Genomic DNA, 14,619 nt, shown 5'->3' on the forward strand with positions numbered 1-14,619 from the left:
AATCACTCCAAATAATGCCTTGCTATAAATGCTTGTGTAACATAAACAAAACATTTTTTTAAATAATCATATTTATTCATAAAACTATCAGAAAATTCACTCTCTTAACGACGTGATCTCTGACATGACAGATACAACATTAACACCTCTGCTACGCTTGAATCGTTACAGTTGATTCAAATAGGTGCCCATAAATAAACACATTATATTTGATACATTATATTTGGGATGACATTCACAAGCACCTAAATCAACAGTTCAGAACCCCTAACAATAAAGTGCATCTTCTACGCCTGAACCGTCCCTTCAGACTATTGCACAGCTCCTTCTACAAGGCCACTGGCTCCCCTCCATCCCCGAAGGGCAAATTATCGAACGTTCCAACGTTGAACAGAAATTGTTCTCATGATATTCACAAATACTACACTCGGATGTGATCAGTGTCATTGAAATGGGCCTCGCACTTGTACACAACAGCCTTCGAAAACACCACTGAAGCGACACACTCAATAATGTGAATATAGAAGTGATGATAATGTGGGTTTAGAAGTTGCTTAGAACAAACGATGCAGGTCAAAGAATCGTTACGTAGTTATGACTTGAGGAAACTGGAGCTTATGTGTCACATTAAATGTTACAGTGTCCTGGGGTCACAGCAGAGGTCATTTTGGCGCCCAGAGGTTAAGAATATTCTCACATGCGATCTTTTAACGAAAACGCTGGATTAGCCACGTCCTCAGTCACACACCCCTCCGCCACACTCGATCTTCCTGGATGCGGGACCGAGCTCCACCTTGCACACCCTCTGAGCAAACTTCAGGGAGCACAGCGTTTCTCCAACATTACTCTCCAGAGCCGAAACCTTTCAAAGGAACAAAACGACATCCGTAATGATCTGTATCGTCTTAATTACAACTTGTTGTTAAGAATCGGGCCGGAATCGTCTCACCTGCACCACCATGACTGTCTTGCTGCCTTTGCCCAGGGAGTCCTGCAATAAATAGGTCAGTCTGGAGTTCCTGAAGGGGATGTGGGTCTGCCGAGCCCTCAGCGCCTGGATGACATCTCCCAGTGACAGCAGGGAGCGGTTGATATTCTGGGCCTCTTTCAGCCTCTCTCCCTCTGCCCCAGACTTCCAAACCCTCTCGGAGCCAGCCAAGTCCACCAGGTTCAACTTCCCTGAGAAGGGGAAAGTAAATTCAGTAAAATAGTGCAGCCTGTCTTTGGACTATCAGACACTTGTGGAAGCTTTCTCTCTATCTTAGGTATTCCCTGTGGCAATTAATGTGCTTTAGTATCCAATAGTCTGCATTATTCTAAAGCAAGCTAATGAAGAGTGAACAGGAGGGGCTGACCGGTGGTTTTGGAGCCAGTTGCAAGGTCGGTGCCCTCAACGGTGATGCAGAGCAGGGCATGCGAACGAGAGCTGTGCTGGTTCATCTGGGTGCCGAATGTGATCCTGTTTCTTCGGGCTGTGGCTAGAATCTTGACAAAAACAAGGATTACTTATAAAGTTAGAGATTTGTCCTTGGACTGAAAAGAAGGCTCAACTTAAAGACTGCAAAACCTTCTTAATGTGCTGAAAGCTCTTGACTTCGATAACCCTAAGGCCTGGAACATGCAGCTGCCCTGTTCCATCGGGGTTGATTTTAATGTCCAGTTTCTCTCCATCTTTACTCAGCAGGTCTCTAAAAACACGCAGATAGTGAAGCAGATAATATTCACTAGCTTTAACTGTCCTAACGAAGAGCACCGTACCTTAGCACCTCATTGTAGATCTCCACTGAGCTGACGGTGACCGTGTACGACCACATGTCCTTCCTCTGCTCGATCTCACTGAACAGATGTTTCAGGGCTCGCTTGTTGATCCCTGGGTTCTCCACACTGCCCTGCAAGACCCCAAGATGTTGAGGCTGAACCTCTGGGACGATTGCCCTGGCTACTGGAGAACATACCTCCATGGTGTAGGTTTTTCCAGAGCCAGTCTGTCCATAGGCAAATATGCAGACGTGATAGCCATCAATGCAGGATGTAACCAGAGGCTCGATCTCCTGAAACACCTGATGGATCCAATCAAGCTGTTACAGATGTTGTCATGACATCATATCCTGCACGTGTGGTCCGTCTGTCGTACCTCTTCCTGTGTAGCCTGGGGGTGGAAAACCTTGTCCATTTCAAAAACACGGCCTTTTCCTTTATTCAGCACACTGAGCGAGGACTCGTTGTTGGGATCTGTGGTCACCACCACAGGCTGGCCCTCGTTATGCTGCTGGTCCTCCTTCAACACTGGCTTCACACGGCACAGCACACGGATGTTGCCTGCAGACACAGATGCAAGCTCGTTACATTCCCTCCTTTATAGGGACTTATGTTCTCTGCGTACCTTTGAGTTCCACCAGCTGCTCGTGGTACTTCCTGCGCAGAGCCACCTCTTTCCTGTATTTCTCAAGGAGATCTTTGTTGGCTTCAGACATCTCGATAATGGCTGCGGATATCTGCCAAACGAATCGGACATTTGCTTCTGATTTCTGGTTCATACAGGAAACTAAAACTTGACTCAACATCACTTTACACACCTGTTTTTTTGCATCACTTATCGCCGCTCCATAAAAGTCGGAGAAGTTTCGAACCTGGCTCCTCAGACTGGCGTAGTCGGTCTTCATGCAGCGTAATGTTGGAGGGAGGGCTGTTAGACGCGTCTGTAAGCCTGACAACATAACGAGTTTAAAGGAAGCATTGGAGAGTGTAGTAAAGCATCTTTCCAGATGTAATCACATGAAAATGAGCCAAATACAAGTTTATTAGCTTAGCTGAGGCCAAAACCTGTAACATGGTCCCCTAAAAATCTAAACAGATTCTCCTAAGAGGTAAATCTTTAATTTTCTTGTCAGCAAAGGCAATATTAAAAGGTGTTATTACTAACTCACTGAAGAATTGTTCCTGCAGGTTCTGAAAGTGCTCCGGAGAGCAGTTGGCAGCAGCCTTCACAGCCTCCTCCTTCTTCTCCTCCAAAAGCCCGATCTCCTTCAACAGTTCTTCTCTCAGTTTGCTGATCTCTCTTTCATACGCTGCAATCTGTTGAGAGTTTGAACACGTTCATTTGTGACGCTGTCCGTTTGATTGGACCGATATCCGATTCTTCTGTACTGGTTTGGCTCTGTGATGAGGTCATCTGTCGGCTGGATTGATCTGACCTGTGAATTTTTAACAGTGACATGGGAACTTCCTCCCTTCTTCCTTCAGTTTCCCTCTGCCTTTGACAATTTGTTCTTTGAACACAGCCTGGTTTATTTATCCCTCTGGGCTTTGTCAGTTCCTATTTTTTTAATCAAAGTTGAAGGCACCATCTGGGATTTGTTGCTCTCCTCTTCCTAAAAGGCCTGCAGACAGCAGTAATGCTTATGCTGGTTTGTATTAACGGTCTCTAAAGAACAGTGTTTTCAAAAGACTGCATGGTGCTCTCTGTTGCATCATGTTCAAATTAATTTTATTCTGACGGGTCCAGTGTACTTTCCCTCCCGGCGGCTGAGACCGAGGTTCATAAAGGTGAGTGAGCAGCCTCCTGTTACCTTGTGCTGCAGATTGCAGCTGTGTTCATCAGACTTCCTGATTTGTTCTTCCAGCTGTTTGCAGCGCTCGTTTTGATTGGCCAGCTTCTCGGACAGCAGCTCACCGCGCTGTCTGGCTTTGCTCAGGTGCTTTAGTGTGGCGGGGGATTCCACCTCCACAGTCTGGGTGACGTACTGAAGCGACAAAAACATCCTGATCAAAAAAAAAAGTGGTGTGTGTGGTTTTTAGGCAGTACTAGAATTTTCAGACAGGACTCGTACCTTCACCACCGGCTCCTTGCCCTTCTCCCGGTCCAACTCGAGCTGTAGCTCCCTCACCCTGTCCTCTCGTTTCCTCAGCTCCTCCCCTCTCCTCCACTCGCTCTGTTCGCTCCGTCTCTCCAGGTGTGACAGCTGCTCGGAGCGCTGCTGCAAGGAGAGCTCCAGCTGCTGTATTCTGCTGCGCAGGCTTTCATTCTCCTGCGCAGACAGATCACAAGCGTTTGTGTCAGCCGTTTCCTGTCCTCCCTGATCGCCTCACCTTTCCTGTGCGTCTTACCTTCATGAGCACGGTGCTGGACTGTGAGGGGATGGTGGACAGCTGCTGCAGGAGGCCCTGGGTTACGCTCAGGTTCTGTTTCAGGCTCTCGTTCTCTGCCGAGAGACAAAGAACTCGTTTCTCCGAGTCTGTCGCACCCTGAAAGAACGAAACAACCTCATCACGGGAGATAAAATGTGGAGTACCAGATGATGGGTCTGGTTTTTACAAGCAAAGTGCTTTAAACACAAAGGTTTTAAACAAATTTTGGCTTTAGCATGTTCGAACACTTGCCGTAGCTGTTCTCAGCCGTGACAGCTCCTCCTCGCGCTCCTCTATGCAACCCTTCAACTCGTCAATCTGTCCAAGACACAACATGCACATAAACAACTCCGAGTGATGGATTTATTTGTTTCAAATTTTAACTCAAAATCTTATCACGATTTAAGTCTGGTGCTATATAGCTGTATTCATGTCTTACTCTACAATAGCTTATCCCCGCCATGATGCAGGCCTGAAAAGTCATTTTACATTCATGAACGGTACTGTAATTTCGTCTCGTATGAATAATTGATGACAGGAACAGAGTAAGAGGTTTTCATGCAAGTTTCAGCATTATTTCTTTCTTGAAATAGATATGGAGCTTCTGCAGTTTTGCAACATGGTACCTGCTGTTGGAATGCTTGTATGCGCGAGTGTCTGTCCCTTTCCTTCTGCTCCAGCTGTGAGTGCAGGAGTCGGAGCTCTCCTCTCAGCTTGCTCCTCTCCCCCTGCAGGCCATACAGAGACTCAACCAGGCTGTGGACACCTGCCTGCATCCCTGCATCACCGCTGGGCTCTCCTTAAACACACAGCAGAACAGAAGCTGTCATATAATATATATATACAGTACATCCACAAAGAGTTATCTGTTGAACATCCTCAGTTGTTTCCATGCTCCAATGCTTATGTGTAATATTCATGAACATCAAGCATGCACTTAAAAGCTCCTTTGCACACCAGCATGCAAGCAAGTTAACAATGGTGTTGCTGTGTTTTTACTCCCAGGTTTCCAGTGTGGCCTCTCATAATTATACAGAGTTACTGTGTTTCATGTGCAATGCAAAGATAGAACCCCAACCTACAGAAACTTCAATCAGGGAAGCATGCATCACTTTAAACAATTTCTGACTCCTCATTATTAACCAGTCACATCTGATTTTCACTGCAGGACTTATGGGTAATTCTATTAGCACGCTGTGTCAGGTGGCAACAGCATTGCAGTGTGAGGTGATGAGCCAGAGAGGCTGCAGTGGTGCTTCATGGGGGGGGCATTGGAGTCGTGCTTGCAAGAAAGGTGGACAGAAACTCCCGCCTGAGCTGTTCTCATTTGCCAAGACACTGAATTCCCTCTACACATTTATTTAGAAAGGAAAAACATTAACTCTTTTGGAAGAAATACACTGAAATAATGGTGGAAATTCTGCACTCGCTGCAGGGTTGACATTACTCCCGCATTTAGCCCTGCGTGTTTCATTACTCCAAACAAACAACCCCAACAGCCTTGTAACACGGGGACACTCGCCCGGGCTATTTTTAAACAAACACCAGAACACGTGCACGTCCCAGACTTTGTAAGTGCATTTCCAGGGAATAAAATAGCCCACTTAAGGATGTTTTATTCATGACAGAAAGCAGGCAGGACAAAGTCTCCCTGAGTCATGTATCCTGCTCCAGTGATAATGACAGCATCGCACGTGCGGCCGTTCTAAACACTGATTAAACAGAAATACTGACTGGTTATCACACACTATCACACACTATCACATACTGGACATTGAGGCTCCTTCAGTTCCCTCCCAGGGACACAAATCTGGGTGGTCTACACAGCAGGGTCAGTGACCCAAGCACTTGTTACAAATGTGTGTATAAGAAGAGAAAATGACGTTAGACAGACCCGTTTGTATCTACTGTATGTTTAAATGTGGAAAAACTGCAGCTGCCGACATCTGAATCCTTCAGCTTCTGCAAAATGTTATTCTGGCTCATATCAGTTACACCAGCACCACCATGAATCTAATCACTCTGCTCCTGTCCTGGTGAGTCTAGTCTCTATAAAATGATTTAAAAAATGAAATGAATGAGAGAACGAATCGATCGCCTAAATGAAATGAGAGCTTTTTTTTCAAAGACTATATTTTTTGGGGTGTGGTAATGGAAGATGAATGGCTGAACACCAGAGAACAAAAACCACTCTCATCCATTACATAACTGGATTCAGCACATGGCAGGAAATCTGTCACATGATCTCCTCCAGTCCAATGTCATATGCATTATATTTCACCTTTTACGGCGGTTACGTTCTACTGCTTGCCTTTTTCACGCCTTTAAGATGATCCACCTTGAAATGTCTCATCACCTTGGCTGATTTTTCTGGGCTATGTTCTTCTATCTACATTTGTATTCTGTGCAACGCTCTTTCGCCACAAAACAATATGTGGCCCATCCTCCATCTTAATCTTGTCCTCCCCCACCCTCGCTCCTACCCCTGCTCTGTCCTTCCGTTGCTCCCTCACCTTCGCTCAGTGGACTGGGGGTCTGTTGCTGGCTGATGGCCTCCTCCAGGCTGGTGATGATGCTGTTCTTGTCCCTAAGGCGCTGCCGGTAGGAAGCACGCAGGGCCTTCATCTGCCTGCGATGCTGAACGCGGTGCCTCTTTAGCTGGACCCGGTACTGGTCGGCCTGGTGCTGTAGCTGCTGGAAATGGGAGTACTGCTCCAGAAAGGTCAGCAAGTGGGACATCACCGCCACCAGGGGAGACTCTGACAACTGAGCCGCACAGAAGTACACATGATTTAGTGACAACGCAGAGGCTCCTCTTGGGAGAGCTTTTAATTTATGGGCCTGCCGCAGGTGACAACCTTTCCTGGTGTTTCCAGCTGAACTTGTGAGGCTCTCCTCTTTTCAGCCTCCTGCTTGAAGGACAGAAAGGCAGCCAGAGGAGTGCATGCTGGGATGTCGGGACCAGCTATGTCATCGTCATTATCACTCAGAGACATTTCATCACTGTCGCTGCTGCTGCCTGGGTGACAACAAATACCACAAACATTAGAGGTTAAAGAAATTTGTGTACTGACAAGATTATAAAAGCAGATTCTCTTTTTTAACAGAAATTTTTAAGTTGGAGTATTAGGGTTGGGTTATTATTAATACTAGGCAAAGGCCATTTGGGGACTCACTGGACTCATTACGCTGAGCAGAAGCCATTTTTCCCCTTTTGGAGGTGTGGCCATCTTTTCTCTGGCACCCTGTTTCCATGGAAACAGGTCCTGACTCCTGAGCATACACATATACCAAATATTTACACATGGCAATGCACTGAACCAATGTTAAAATCACCAAATTACCAAATCACTAAGGACATTAGAGTGTCCTCCCTGTACTATCATGTTGTAACACACACAGGTTGGCAGCATAGTTCTAATGCAAACAGGGAATCCCCCCTCCCCCCAGCTGCTTAATATGTGGCTAGACATACGTCTGAGGAAGCTCCACAAGCTGTCTCCAAGGCATCCTCCTCTTCCTTCTTAAAGACAGTGTAGAAGATGTAGACTAAAAGGGAATAGAAGGCGTACATCTTCACGCTGTCTGAATCCCTGCAAATGACAGAATTCAGCCATCAAGTAAACGTCCTGGTGTAGACGACAGGCAGAATTAGCTGTCCAACAGTTAATCATTGTAACATAACGGTTAATCATTAATCACCACAGCCAACAATGCTTGACCCTCTTTACCTTATCACATAGCTGCTCCCTGGCGGTGGCAGTTCTGCCCAGCAGTCGTTGGGAGCATCCTCTCACGCTCCATCTGTGTCGTCAATGACAGGTCTTCAGATGCAGCAGCCGCTGTTCCCAGAGCTGCAACATCTCCGTGCCGTGTGACTCCTTTTCTCTCTCTCCACCCATTTCTCCTCCTCCTTTCCATCCAGAGGCTTCAGCCTCAGTGAGCATGCTCAGTCCTGCTTCCCAATCTGTTGCAGTGGCGCCCTACAGATGCTGATTGATTTGGCTCGTGTGACTCGGGAACTGCGGCTGATGCAGCCCAGCACCTGCGCCAACATTACGATGTATGAACAGGGGGAAATGAAGCATCAAACTAGGTAAAGGCAATAAAGACACACTAGTTAAATTAGTTTTTATTTAAAGTTAATGTGAGTAGCCTCAACATATTTCAATAAAAGAACTGACATTTTAAAAACAACACAACCCCTTAATATAACATTAAATGCAATAGATCATTATTGCACTCATGGCAAACCCTCCCAAATGTGCACAAAAAATGTTCATACCTTTAATATACCGGCCTTATCCAGTCTGTCCGCAGAGCCACACGTGCTCGTACTGTACAAACGCTGCGGCAAAACTGCTGAGGCAGCAGGTTGCGATTCTGAAACCCCCCAGAGGGAATCTGCAGGATAAAGCTCAATAAAGTAGTACCACAACGATGCAGACAAATGTGTGCGACTGCCAACCGAAATTGGGGAAAGTGCATAGAAGAGTATAAAACAATAAGTTGGAGGCTGCACCACAGCTTTGACCACTGCAGCTGTTTAAACTGAGAGCGCCAGTTTGAACATGTAGCACCTGTTTGAAGTGGACTGTTAGAACATTTAATACTAAAGAAAGGACAGTGTAAGGACAGTGGCCTTTAACTGACAGCATTCCGATGTATGTTTGTGGTGGGAAAAAGTTGATAAACTTGATTGTTCATATGCCAGCACAGAATTAGATTAGCATTAATTTAATTAAATGTAATCAAGACCCATCTATAGTAAAAGGACACTTCTATTTGTGTGGATATGGAATCTTCCTATGAGCTAAAATGCGGTTGTAGCTGACAATATTCTTATATGCTTCTTTCATGTGGTCCAGTGTTGCCATTTGGCTGGGAGCTTCCGTAAATCTAGCCTGATTAATTCCAAAATCAGGTTTCTCTGTAGAGGAATCACTCTCACTTATGGTCTAACTTCCACTTATCTTTCAAGAAATTTGACTGGGAATTAAGGATTTTTTACCTGTAAATACATCTACTGTTATGAAGATTAGCCTTTAAGTTCACTATTCACTTCACAACAATCTGTATCCTGTATAATATCACACAGTTTTAGTCGATTAGCATGATTTTTCAGCGGTGGCTTTGGAACCAGTTACCCATCTATAGAAGAGCTACTCAGATACCTTGTTGGCACGATTTCAATCTTTCCATTTGTCATTTAATAGCCAAAACACCATTACAGAGTTTTTCTAATCATATAGATCTAGAATAATAAAGAAATAATCAACTGTTACATCAGTCAGTGACATCCAAAAAATACTTGTGGAGGGCCCGTGTGGAGGCCCAACAGCCCACAGACAGGGATCCGTTTAATAACCACACGATGACTCTCTCAGCTGCAGGTGCAGAAATGAGCGATGCGAAGGTGGTTGCTCCTACATTTGGAGCCACAAATAATGGGAGGATGAGCGCCACGGCGCCCAAAGCCCCAGAGGCATTTCCAGCAAACAGACACACGGTGAGGGAGCAGGACAGCGAAGACAACCCCAGGCAGCGCGTCATTACTGTGAGAGTGTCTGCTGACATCCAGTCGTAAAGTCCCAGGAGCAGACAAGATCCGAAGAGGAGAATATGTGCTGTGTTACGGTCTTCGCTGAGCCACAGGAAGTCAAATGAGACCAGCGCCGGAGCCAGGACCTTGCTTGCCCAGGCAGCCTCTTTCTGAATGGTTGAGATGGGTGAACTGGAGGGACGCAAGATACAAATTGACGCAGAGATTCCAAGAAGACAAAACCCAACAGAGGGAGCCCTGTGAGCCTGCAGAAGGAAAGGCATTGATTTTTAAGAGGTTACAACTTTTTCTAAGATGAAAGTTTATAAATGTTCACTCTGACTATTCACAAATGTAAGCAGGACTGGTAATTGAAAACCTCACTTTCCTGGAACTACAGCTTACATTTACTATTAATTTGTTTTGTGATTTATGGCCATTGAGAGTTCAGTATCTAAAGTTATTTATCAGATTCACCAAAGTAAATTTCTTGAACCTACCTTAAAGAGTCTGTAAGAATAGTAGAGGGCTGTAACAGACAAAATAATGTAGGAGCATGCTGTCACTGGCTCTGTCAGGGCGGACGCCATTGATTCAAACGACGACTGAAACAGTTAATTAAGTTCACCTAAAGGCGCAGATGGAGCCGGTGACAGCCCTGCATGTTACGGTCCAACAGCACCGCCCTACTGGCGCAAAGGGAACTGCAGTTGAAAATTCTCCAGGAACAACTGAAAACACGCCCGGCCTCACGCAGGAATAGGACCAAACAGCAATATCACGATCAAAGAATCTACGAGCCTTTTCATAGGATCAAAGCAAATGGTCTTTAGTCATAAGGCAACCTACTATATTATGTAACTTTCGACTTCCTCCGTGGATATACTACTGCTATTATCATCGTTGGGAAGCCCCGAAAGAGGCAAACGTACTTATTTTAAAAGTCCAACGGAAGACAACTCAGATCTTCCTTTCTCTCTCCAAATCCATTGATTCTACAATCGGAAACAGTCTATAATCTACCGCCTTAATCAGCAATCCTTTCACCGAGGCTCACCCTCGTACAAACCTAAATACCCTTGTTCGGCATTACTTTATCACGTTTACGCCAGAAAAAACAAAAGGCACTGAGAGAATCGAACTTTAACGTTAAGAATGCTTGTTTTGACACGTGACTAAACCGGATGTAGACAGTGCGCCGACTCCCAAAAGATTCTTTAAATTCGGTCGTAAATTGAAACCTTTGCCGTTAACCATCTGTAAATGACATGAAAAATTTTCTCAGCCAGCACTAACTTGTTAAGACCCACTTTTACAGATATAGTTCTTAGAAAATTTGCTCGGTAAAGCTAGCAAAAATTCGTTTAACATTAACAGGATTCGTGCATCTGCATAATTTCCCACCAGAGAAATTCCGCGAAGGCATCTACGTTCGAATAGTATGGCGGCGGATTTCGTGACAACAGTGACAGAGCAATGGATACGAGATACACTGCAGTTAAACCATCCATATTTAGGTAACATTCACTACTTAATGGCAAGATTATAAAGGGCAAATCGCTGCCAACAGTGTCGTTGTTAACGATGTCTCATAGTTTCGTGCCATCTCTTCCACTTGTTGAATAATGAACCGCTTTGTTGTTAACAGCTGATGTCCGGTCACTGAGCCTCCCTGGTACATACAAGAAAAAAATCTGTCATCTGGGAGACGCGCTGAAAAACTTTATCTGTTTAAGGGTTCTGGATCTCTCTTATAATGCTCTCGTCACCATTACGGTACCCCTAAAATCAGTTTTTCCTATTATGGACGCTGATGCATGTGATACAAATCTGATAATATGAGCTCATTGTTGTACGCCTACAAGCCACTTTTTAAGTAACATTAAGGTTGTAAAACTCTCTTGGTACACTGAGTAATTTTATATGGTGTTGACTTGTTACACCCATTAATAAAAAACATTTAAAATACGTGCATAAATGGTGTAAATTTGGTATTCATTCCTTCATATTCAGTCGTAAAGATAATTAAATAACCTTTGGTAGATTAATGTCTAATCACATGTGCCTCACTGTATTCATTGCCCTCACCCTGTGCCATTTTTGTTTGCAGGGGATCGAGCATCTAAAAGGCCTGGAGAGGCTGACCCTCTACTTCAACTGCATATCTTCTGTCGACGTATTGAAAGAGCTGTACGAGCTGCCAGCCTTAAGAGAACTGGACCTCAGGCTCAATCCTCTGATCAGACGTCATCCTCACTACCGTCTCACTCTTGTGCACAACATGCCCTGGCTGGGCACACTGGATGACCGCCCGGTCAGTGAGAGAGAGCGCACAGCTGCCACCATGCAGTTCTCCACCATGCAGTCCTCCTCTGAGCATCTGTCTCCGCAGAAGAGCACATGTGTGAACAAAGCCGCTGATAAAAGGTGCAGGTCATGATTGACTGAACATAAATAGAAACGACTCCAATACACATACACTGATTGTGTGTGTGACTCTCAGAAGCGGCGACCACGTAACCAAGAGGCTGCCTCTTCTGACCGGCTTATATGACATGGAGTCAAATTTCCGTGCAACACATGAAGGTCAGGATGAAGCACGACCTCTCTCTGACTCCATTAGTGAACAGACACCAAATGAGATGTCAAAAATTAATAAACTAACTCTAGGATCCCATCAAAGACCAGTGAAATGTATAATTGTTTTCTGTTCTGGTTTCAGAAACTAAAGCAGAAGAATCAAAGGATTTCACTGAACAGAGCTCACCTCAAAAACAGGTATTAATAAACCTTTACATTTGTTTCAACGGTGCTTTCACAAGCCTATCTACATTTTTATGCACAATCTTTCTGTTTTAGGAAAATGCTAAATGCATTTCTGGGTCGTCTCCTTCAAAAAGCGGTAGGTTTTTTTTATTCTTTGTACACTTGTGATAAATAAGTATATTTTTCAGGAAAATATATTAATTTCAAGTTAAACTAGGTAATCTTGAAATTAAGAGGCGTCCATTATTTCAATTGCTGTTAATGCATTCACCACTAGGGGGAGACATAGATAGTCCTTTTTAAAGCCGTGAAAAAGAATATTGTTTTGTTATTGCATTTTTTGTTACGAGGATAAAGAGTTCAAGCCTCCACACACAGGGGGAACATCTCATCAAAGAATTACCTCACCAATTGTAACTGACACATCAAAGAAGTCCTTTGGCCCTGTTGATGAAAAAGGTGAATCAGTATCTGCAGAGCAATGCAAGAAAGGCCTCCCAATACAAACCAGACACATAGCCAAGGGATATTATACCCCCAATCCGAGTAAGAGCTAAATATTTGCTCTGTCATATGGTCACAAATTCCAAATCTTTCTTCTCTTTGTTCTTGGAAGTTGTTACATTTGTGTTTTAGATCAGAGTCACCATAGCAACTCTTCGCTTGTTAATATCCGTCCTCCCTCTCCGTCGCCTGGTCTGAGGCTGTCTGATCCATCAAATCCCACTTTGTGTCCTTCGAGACCGATTCACTGTACTGTCAAAAAGAGAGAGGGGGGGCCCGGCATCCAACCGCATAAAGAAAAGAGAAAAATGGTAGTTTAGTTCTCTTGACCGTACTGAACATTTGATTATTGTTTTTCTCATGAACTGTTCCTGGATTCTCCTCAGGGTGGCTACAGAAAACCCCTGGAGATGCTTCTCAACCTTGTGGACAAACATTGGACAGGACAGAGGTCGCTGCACCATCACAAAAACTTCCTGTGTGAGTTGGAGTTTGGCACCGAGGAGCACAGCTGATGACAGCCCACTGTGAAAAAAGACGTGCTTATTATTTCTATCTTATCATTTTATGGCTCCAGCCCAGGCAGTCCACATCCTCTCAATGATGGAAAAGGACGTTTCCACCCGGGAGAGCGAAGTCAAGACCTTAAGAGGGAAAGTTGATACGCTCAACGTCCGAGCTTCCAAGCAAACAGATGAGCACCAAGCGGAAGTTCGTAACCTTTATGCTCAGCTTCAGGACGCTTGCAGTGAAGTAGTGAGTGGTTTCTGCAATCAAAAGTCACACTTATGTTCATACAGTTTCGATTAAAACTCTTCCTCAGTCCAGTCTCAGAGGGCAGTTGAGGAACGTCCTGGGGGAAAACGCCTCTTTACAAAAGCAGCTGCTCGGTTTAGAGCGGCGGCACTTCAGGCGTACGAGGAGTTCACCAATTGTTCAGATCGAAGGTGCGTAGAAATGCCCGTCGGCTGAATGTGTGGCTGTTTTGTTTCCTGACGGAATGTCCCACTGCACTGGCACAGAGGCAAAGGCAGACATGGAAGAGCTGAGGAAAGTGATGGAGAGACTGAAGGAGAGAGTGGAGGAGGCGGGGACGTCCATGGACCCATGTGTCCCATGTGAGGAAGATGCCACCACAATATAACAAAAAGAGTTTGCTGTAGGCTGTCAAATACTCCCTCTGAATAAGACGCTCACCACAGCTGGATGTGTGCCCCCACAATCATGTTGTATAATTGTTGGTGTTTTATGTGTGTACTGCAGGTCTCTTCCAAGCTCCTGAGGTGAACACACATCTAGAAGCCGCAGCCTAATCTGAACAATTCTTTGTCGTTTGGCCATGTTACATCTACCGATGATGTTATCAGAGACCGCTTGGTGTCAACTGATGGGCAGAAGCGTGTATCAGCATATGTTATTGGTAAACTAGCAGAAGACCTCAAAGAGGTCATAATGTATTTCTTTAAATAGTCCCCCTCCCTTTATTTTAGGTCGCCTGTATCTCCATCTGCTTTGTACGCAGCAGAGGAATAAACGCATCCAGATTCCAGCTGCACTGTGACTTTATTTATACCTCGGCCTCGGGGCCCACGCAGCAATAGACACGCATGCATGCACTCTCCTCTAACAGACACTAATGCAAGACCCAACAGGCCAGAGTTGCTGGTGCAAGCCCAGCA

The 14,619-nt window shown here is 45.0% G+C and overlaps 3 protein-coding genes across 7 annotated transcripts; 1 reads left to right on the forward strand and 2 right to left on the reverse strand.

Moving 5' to 3' along the window:
* Positions 1-53: 53 nt before the first annotated feature.
* Positions 54-9,070, reverse strand: si:ch211-257p13.3 (kinesin-like protein KIFC3). Its single transcript, XM_057045002.1, has 21 exons — positions 8,414-9,070; positions 7,860-8,173; positions 7,604-7,721; positions 7,305-7,401; positions 6,987-7,147; positions 6,642-6,894; positions 4,755-4,927; positions 4,381-4,446; positions 4,108-4,245; positions 3,831-4,028; positions 3,570-3,743; positions 2,928-3,075; positions 2,577-2,707; positions 2,384-2,495; positions 2,135-2,319; positions 1,956-2,060; positions 1,759-1,889; positions 1,568-1,688; positions 1,356-1,485; positions 950-1,179; positions 54-862 (listed from the first exon to the last, which is right to left on the reverse strand). Exons 3-21 carry the CDS (start codon positions 7,700-7,702, stop codon positions 737-739), a joined length of 2,778 nt encoding a protein of 925 aa, XP_056900982.1. The 5' UTR covers positions 7,703-7,721; positions 7,860-8,173; positions 8,414-9,070; the 3' UTR covers positions 54-736.
* A 231-nt stretch (positions 9,071-9,301) lies between these two features.
* On the reverse strand, positions 9,302-10,832 carry LOC130532379 (transmembrane protein 276-like). Its single transcript, XM_057045017.1, has 2 exons — positions 10,171-10,832; positions 9,302-9,936 (listed from the first exon to the last, which is right to left on the reverse strand). Exons 1-2 carry the CDS (start codon positions 10,258-10,260, stop codon positions 9,415-9,417), a joined length of 612 nt encoding a protein of 203 aa, XP_056900997.1. The 5' UTR covers positions 10,261-10,832; the 3' UTR covers positions 9,302-9,414.
* Positions 10,833-10,917: 85 nt separating this feature from the next.
* Positions 10,918-14,489, forward strand: cep72 (centrosomal protein 72). 5 transcript variants are annotated; one of them, XM_057045008.1, is made up of 13 exons: positions 10,918-11,187; positions 11,319-11,446; positions 11,781-12,097; positions 12,174-12,256; positions 12,393-12,448; positions 12,530-12,572; positions 12,815-12,982; positions 13,073-13,251; positions 13,327-13,420; positions 13,518-13,696; positions 13,764-13,887; positions 13,963-14,058; positions 14,204-14,489. In XM_057045008.1, the coding sequence occupies exons 1-13, from the start codon at positions 11,112-11,114 to the stop codon at positions 14,251-14,253; spliced, it is 1,593 nt and encodes a 530-aa protein (XP_056900988.1). In that variant the 5' UTR covers positions 10,918-11,111; the 3' UTR covers positions 14,254-14,489. The 5 variants fall into 5 exon arrangements, with proteins under 5 accessions (XP_056900988.1, XP_056900990.1, XP_056900991.1 ...); XM_057045010.1 differs by having other exon boundaries at positions 13,518-13,651; XM_057045011.1 differs by having other exon boundaries at positions 12,815-12,895.
* The last annotated feature ends 130 nt before the right edge of the window (positions 14,490-14,619 follow it).

This window comes from Takifugu flavidus, chromosome 10 (genome assembly GCF_003711565.1).
Source record: "Takifugu flavidus isolate HTHZ2018 chromosome 10, ASM371156v2, whole genome shotgun sequence".
Classification (NCBI taxonomy): domain Eukaryota; kingdom Metazoa; phylum Chordata; class Actinopteri; order Tetraodontiformes; family Tetraodontidae; genus Takifugu; species Takifugu flavidus.

Bases quoted from the DNA above. Each gene is read 5' to 3' on its own strand.
- cep72 (XM_057045008.1), top strand. From the start codon at position 11,112: ATGGCGGCGGATTTCGTGACAACAGTGACAGAGCAATGGATACGAGAT. The intron at 11,447-11,780 runs GTACCCCTAAAA...TTTTGTTTGCAG, and splicing joins ATGCTCTCGTCACCATTACG to GGGATCGAGCATCTAAAAGG. The intron at 12,983-13,072 runs GTAAGAGCTAAA...TTTGTGTTTTAG, and splicing joins ATATTATACCCCCAATCCGA to ATCAGAGTCACCATAGCAAC.
- LOC130532379 (XM_057045017.1), bottom strand. From the start codon at position 10,260: ATGGCGTCCGCCCTGACAGAGCCAGTGACAGCATGCTCCTACATTATT. The intron at 9,937-10,170 runs GTAGGTTCAAGA...TTCCTTCTGCAG, and splicing joins ATTCTTACAGACTCTTTAAG to GCTCACAGGGCTCCCTCTGT.
- si:ch211-257p13.3 (XM_057045002.1), bottom strand. From the start codon at position 7,702: ATGTACGCCTTCTATTCCCTTTTAGTCTACATCTTCTACACTGTCTTT. The intron at 4,029-4,107 runs GTAAGACGCACA...CTGTCTGCGCAG, and splicing joins CCAGCACCGTGCTCATGAAG to GAGAATGAAAGCCTGCGCAG. The intron at 1,486-1,567 runs GTTTTGCAGTCT...GTTTTTGTCAAG, and splicing joins GCTTTCAGCACATTAAGAAG to ATTCTAGCCACAGCCCGAAG.